The sequence below is a fragment of the Lissotriton helveticus genome, chromosome 5_1, assembly GCF_964261635.1.
Source record: "Lissotriton helveticus chromosome 5_1, aLisHel1.1, whole genome shotgun sequence".
NCBI classification, from domain to species: domain Eukaryota; kingdom Metazoa; phylum Chordata; class Amphibia; order Caudata; family Salamandridae; genus Lissotriton; species Lissotriton helveticus.
This window is the reverse complement of record NC_136065.1, coordinates 1,255,617,919-1,255,623,918: the sequence shown is the minus strand read 5'-3', so window position 1 is coordinate 1,255,623,918 and position 6,000 is coordinate 1,255,617,919. Positions and strand designations below refer to the sequence as shown.

Genomic DNA, 6,000 nt, shown 5'->3' with positions numbered 1-6,000 from the left:
AGGTTGAAAGCACTAAAAATAGCTAAACAGGCAATGTCCCAGAAAAATGCCAAAACTGTGTAAAAATGTTTGGTTTTCTGACAAAAGTCTGCTTGTCCCTGAAAGCTGGGAAGATGGTGATTTCAGCACGACAACCCCTTTTTTGATCTTTTGCAGGGGAAAAAACAAACGCTTTCATCTGTAGCCCTTTTTTCGCATTTTTCCCCAAAAACCCAAAATGTACCTGTACTTTGGCTAATTTCTGGGTCCCCTCCAGGGGAATTCACAAACCCTGGGTACCTTTAGAATCCCCATGATGTTGGAAAAAAGGACACATATTTGGCGTGGATACCTTGTGTGGTCAAAAAGTTACAGGGGCCTAAGCGCGAACTAACCCAAATAGCACAAAAAAGGCTTAGCACAGGGGAGGGGGGATTGCCTAACAGCGAAGGGATTAAACAACTAACAACCATGGACAAAGCAAACAGTACGAGCTTATTTTAGGTGTATGTCAGTTGCTGTGTAGTATATCAGGATGCAATAACAGACGAGAGAGGCACCAAAATAACCGTCGGGTGGCACACCATTGGAAATCACAGAGCAGAGGTTAAGTGTTTACGTCAAGCCCTAATTACATAGGCCACTCCCCTTTTAGAAGCCTCTCCACCCTTTCCACCCCACTCAAAGCCCAGATTGCAGGACAAATCTTCAAAAATGTTGGACGGTTGGCTCCCCTAGGCGTGGTCCTCTAGCCGCGCTGAAAGAACTTTTAGCTGTTGCGGGGCATGTCCCGAGAGGTTCTGTTTACATCCAGGGAATGTGCCATGGATAAGGTAGGAGGTTTACCGTAGTCTGTTTCTGGTGATCCTTGTCTGTTCCTGGTGATCAGTCTCTCTTCCTTGACGCACGCGCAGTGTCCGGCTCTGGTACAGTGCGCATGCGGCTATAAGTATGTCCCCTGTGCGGAGCATGAGCACTGATCGGACCACAGGTTCCTATCCGGGGAAGATCTGGAGAGAGCTGTGTTTAGGGGGTCTGAGACCCAGCGCCCTCCTGCTACGTTGTGACAGCAGGCACACGTGACGTGACACTGTAAACTTTGTAGATAGTCACGCTCAGGAGAAAGATGTTACAGCAACCGACAGAGAAGGTAAGTTGAATCATGCAAATAAAAGATATTGAAATTTGCAGTATATTGCCAGAGAGCCGATCATAAATGTTGGGAATTCGACATGAGAATTACGCCATGGATCCGTTTTCCCCACCTCTGTTCATATGTTACTGTTTATTAACTTACTGTGTGTGCGTTTTCTCATGTTGCTTAGGCGACTATAGTTAAATTCTGGATGGTGATGTCATCTGGATAAAAAGTGTCATGTCCAGATGAACTCCACCGTAACATTGGCATTTTGTAGATTTGGCGGTTCCTAGTTTTGACCCCATCTTCCACTTATCCAGTAAATAGAGAGTGATAAACAAGCATTTGCAATGCAGTAAGCCTTGCATTTGCAAGAGTTTAGCTATTGGCGTTGTAAATGACTGCATTTTATTTATGTTTTTAAAACATCACATAAATAAAAGGCATTGTCATTTACAATGCCATTAGCTCAAACTCTCGCAAATGCGAGACCTATTGCATTTCAAATGCTTGTTATTACTGCTACTATTATTCATTAATACAAGACGCTGACAGACATCAAAAGCTATCACTGGGCCGGATCTGAAGATTAATTGGCTATTTATTTATTTTAGGAAGTCACAACCGTTAGGACCTCGAACACTGCTTCTAATCTGCAAAGTAAACATACATACATACCAGCATTGAAATGGACTCTAAGTGACTATATATTTTCTGTCATTTCAACTGTATAATGAATTATTTCATAACTTTGTTTGCGTTTATTAGTTTAGTCCTAGATTTGCTGTTGTATTTTAATTTAAAAGTGTTCGTTTTCCACAAGCAGTGCACTTGTATTAATCGTACAGTTTTAACACAAGGCGTCTACTTAGAAGTAACATGTCAGAAAGAAGCGTGAAATTGTTACATTATTTGTATCACAGAAAGTGCATATGTTTCAAATCTCTTTTACAACTGCTGCATTGAAATGAGTTCAAGATTTTGAACAAACAAACCAAAGAATGGCGCGACCAAAGAATCCAGGATAGACTTTGTGGGCTTCATCTCAACCTGTTAAAAAAAATCTTGCTTCAGCACCTAGGTTTGGCTGCTACGCCATCTAAATGCTACAATTTCCCGGATTTTTGGCACAACAAAGGTTCTTTGAATTAACTTCACTGAGAGTCACAATAGCTACAATTGTTCCCTTCAAAATAAATAACTAAAATCAAGGCCAGAAGACAGAAAACATGACTAACTATTAATTGGGTTGGGATTTGTGCAAATCTAGACTGAATTATCGACCTGCCTGTACCTGAAAACTTTTATCATCAAAATCCTCAATTCGCACCTGAAAGGGTATATAATTCCTCTTATCTGTTGCCATCTCCTTTCTCTATGTTGTGATATAACTTTAAGGTTTCGCAGGGCACCCGGAATGAACCAGAGACAACTTCAGCGAGTTGTGTTCCAGTCTGCAGTGGATAAAACACATGTGATCACGGCAGGTAGCAGAGCACTTTTCATTCACTGGGAAGTACTCAAGCAGTTTACACTTTAGATCCAATACAAAAAGTGAAGTATTCCGCTCCGCACATATGATCAAGTTAATTACAGCAGCAGTCGAGGCAGGGACACTGGTCTCAACCGCCAGAGAGCTCAGCAGTGAGGCAGGCCAGGCTGGAGCCTGCTGACTGATTGGTAGGGGGAGGGAGAGCAGAGAAAATACACAAGAATGAAAGGGAAACCAGCGAAGTGGTTGTGAATGGGAACATCGCTGAATGCCCACAATTATTAAAACAAACAACCTAGCAGGAGCCAAGGTGGGGAAGGCAGCTGTAAAAAAGGCTGCAGTAACACAACTGTGGCATTAAGAGGAGGTAGGAGGAAGAATGCTATATTTGAATGTAAGGAGCTAGGGCTCTGAAGCTAAACACAGACACACAGTAACAGAGCAGGAAACCAAGAAAAAATAGTCCCCCAAAGAACAGATAAAGAGTCATGGTGGAATGAGACAGTACTAAGTCCCTGCTCTGTAGGCGGAATAGAACAGAGAAAGGAGGGACAGACCACTTGCAAGCAGGGATTTTTGAAGGACATTGACATAGACAAATGAAAAGCAATGTCAAGAAAGGGGATGGACTTGATACCCACAAACCGATTACAGTAAACAAAATATAACAACACCGATTAACTCTTTCCAACAATGGTTACTCTTTAATTGCATCACAGGGATTGAAATGAATCAAGTATATAGAATCCAGTGTATTTCATATTTAAACAATTTATAAAAAGGTGCACACAATGTGAGGTGACAAGTGCATAGCAGGGATACACTTGTCACCTCACATTGTGTGCACCTTTTTATAAATTGTTTAAATATGAAATACATTGGATTCTATATACTTGATTCATTTCAATCCCTCTGATGCAATTAAATAGGAACAACTGATGGAATGAATTAATCGGTGTGGTTCTATTTTGTTTACTTTGATCATTTGCTGCTCCCTTATGCTTTATGAATGCTCTCCACTGTGACATTATTTTATGTAGCACATAGTACCCGGGTCCAGTGGTCTTTCGGGTTACCCCATTATCACATAACTCCCAGACCGATTACAGCGGATCTTGACGAGACAGCTGCGCTGGCTAGCTTGACCTAATAAAAATGTAATTGTCCTGTCCAAGCTCCTACGTGGTGGAACAGAGTGGTACATGCACAGGCTGAACTCATGCCTACATTTTGGACGGATAAGGATGCTTAGAAAAAAAAAACAAGGGACCTAATTTCTCTATGAGCTTGTATTAAAGTAATAGAAGTTTTAAGCAGGAGAAAAGTAACATAATGTCATTTGTGGTGTAAAAAAAGTGTGTCTCCCACTTGATTTATGTATTGGAATATGTGACTGGTGGTGTGACAAGGACGGCATCACACCTTTATGTCTATAGTTTGGAGACATGAAGAGGGTTAGAATGAACTGATTTTGCCTCTGGACACAGCATCTCCTCCTCAAGCAATAGATAAGTTTCCCACATCTTCATTACAATTAAGCCTGTGCAGTGAACACTGCTTCGCTTGCAGAGTTTGCAGTTTTTCACACTCCGCGTAACTTGCGAAGTTCTGAAAAACTCCGCTCCGGGAAGCAGCACGAGTGAGGAAAGTCCAAAGCTAGACCACTTCCCAGCGAGATTTCTCTACGCGGGCAGTCGCGAATGGTCGCAACTGCTCACGTTAAGAAACCTTCTGTTCACGTTGAAGGAGCTGCTGCTCGAGTAGAACTTCTACTTGAGCTGCAGAAAGAGCAACGCCCTCTTGCACTAGGCGAGATGCCGTTCGCGCTGATTTTACAGCACAGGACAAACACCTGGCACTAAAAATAACTTCTAATGGCGTGGGGTAACCCACTCCGCCGCTCATGGAATACCACATATCTTGGCAAAGTTTTTTTGTCACTTCTCCGCGAACTCCGCCGAGGCTTGAGTGCAATACAGCCAGTAGGCCCAGCTCCTATACAAAACTTTGGAAAGCCTTTCTAGGCAAAAGGCTTTGCTGTAGGAAATAATGAGTATGCAGCCCGATGGCACTACAAGTTCTCAGAATCTTTATGCAATGCCTTGCGATCAGTTTTCTTGAGCTACATCTGGGTTGTCCAACAGTAGTGCCACCATTTTAGTTATTCTTAGTGCTTAATTTTTTTTTAAGAAATACATGCCGGAACCCTCATCAGGAGGCCACTGTATCTTGCACCGCCTATGCCCCTGCCAGCACTGCCAATCATAGTATCAACGCAACTACTAACCATCACGCTCTTACAAGTGTGACAATCTAGACTATTCCAGGCCACCCAAAGCTATAAGAATGGCTTGGGTGGCATGTATTAGTCTTTTTTAATGTATAATGAATTAATCAACAACTGTTGTGCTCATCTTTAAATTAGACTGACAGCGCCACCATGTGGCAGACTGTCATAAGTGCCAGTGTTGACAATCCGTGCCAGTGTCAAGCACTGGAAACCACTGGCTCAAATTAACCACTGGTTATTCTGAGCTTTAGTCTGCATGGGATTCTGATATTGATGTGTTCACAAAATAAGAAATATTACTGGTACTGGTACTGACAAGGATGCCTCTGACAGTTATTACCACCTAGCAATCTAGCTCAAATGAGAGGTGAATTGATGGTGCTATCCAGAAAGACTATTACATTGAAAGTGAAACGGCTCATCTGTCATTAAAATTCATCGACGTTTCGCCTGGAATAATGCAAACATGGATCACAAAAATCTGAGGTGAGTGTTTCAGCATGTGTTGAACAAGGCCATGACCTCCCCTAAAATCTATGCATTTAGGCCTCACCAAATTTCCAACAAGAGTGAGTTGAAGACAGAGGAGAAGTGAAAACAGAAGAACTACAAACCTCTCCAATTCCTGCAGCTTGGAGAAACCCGATGGAGGGTTGCTGGCTACAGATTCTCGTCCTATTAACAAGCCAGAGTCCAAGTGTTTTAAAAAAGAAGAGTTTGGCTAGACAAAACCCCAAAGACTGTTTTACCAAGTGGTTGATGAGTTATGTTTTTATTTATGCATGGGAGCCTGATATCCCAGTATGAAAGCCCATACATAATTTCCCTTTTACTGGCAAAGTGTGAAGTCTCTAGTCACCTGTAATTAAGGAAATGGATGCTCAACTGTAATGTTATTACAGTTGAGTTGTTATGTCAGAATGCCTGTTTATTTAAATATGACTGTGTAAAAGGGTGGGCAGATTTCAACCGATAACCTTTAAGTATTGCCCGGCGTTAGTCGCCTCTCATACCACTCGAAATTATCAAACAAAGAGGCGGGCGCTGGAGACTGGAAGGCAGGAAACAGAAGTTTAATCAGACGGAGCAGAACACATCAAA

General features: G+C 42.2%; 1 protein-coding gene across 1 annotated transcript in view; it reads left to right on the top strand.

Moving 5' to 3' along the window:
* The first annotated feature begins 939 nt into the window (after positions 1–939).
* Positions 940–6,000, top strand: part of LOC144755275 (uncharacterized) — a 113,364-nt gene continuing 108,303 nt past the window's right edge. Inside the window, exon 1 of the mRNA XM_078644045.1 lies at positions 940–1,129. Within this exon, the coding sequence (XP_078500171.1) occupies positions 1,106–1,129 (24 nt within the window). The 5' untranslated portion in view covers positions 940–1,105. The remainder of the gene's footprint in view (positions 1,130–6,000) is intronic.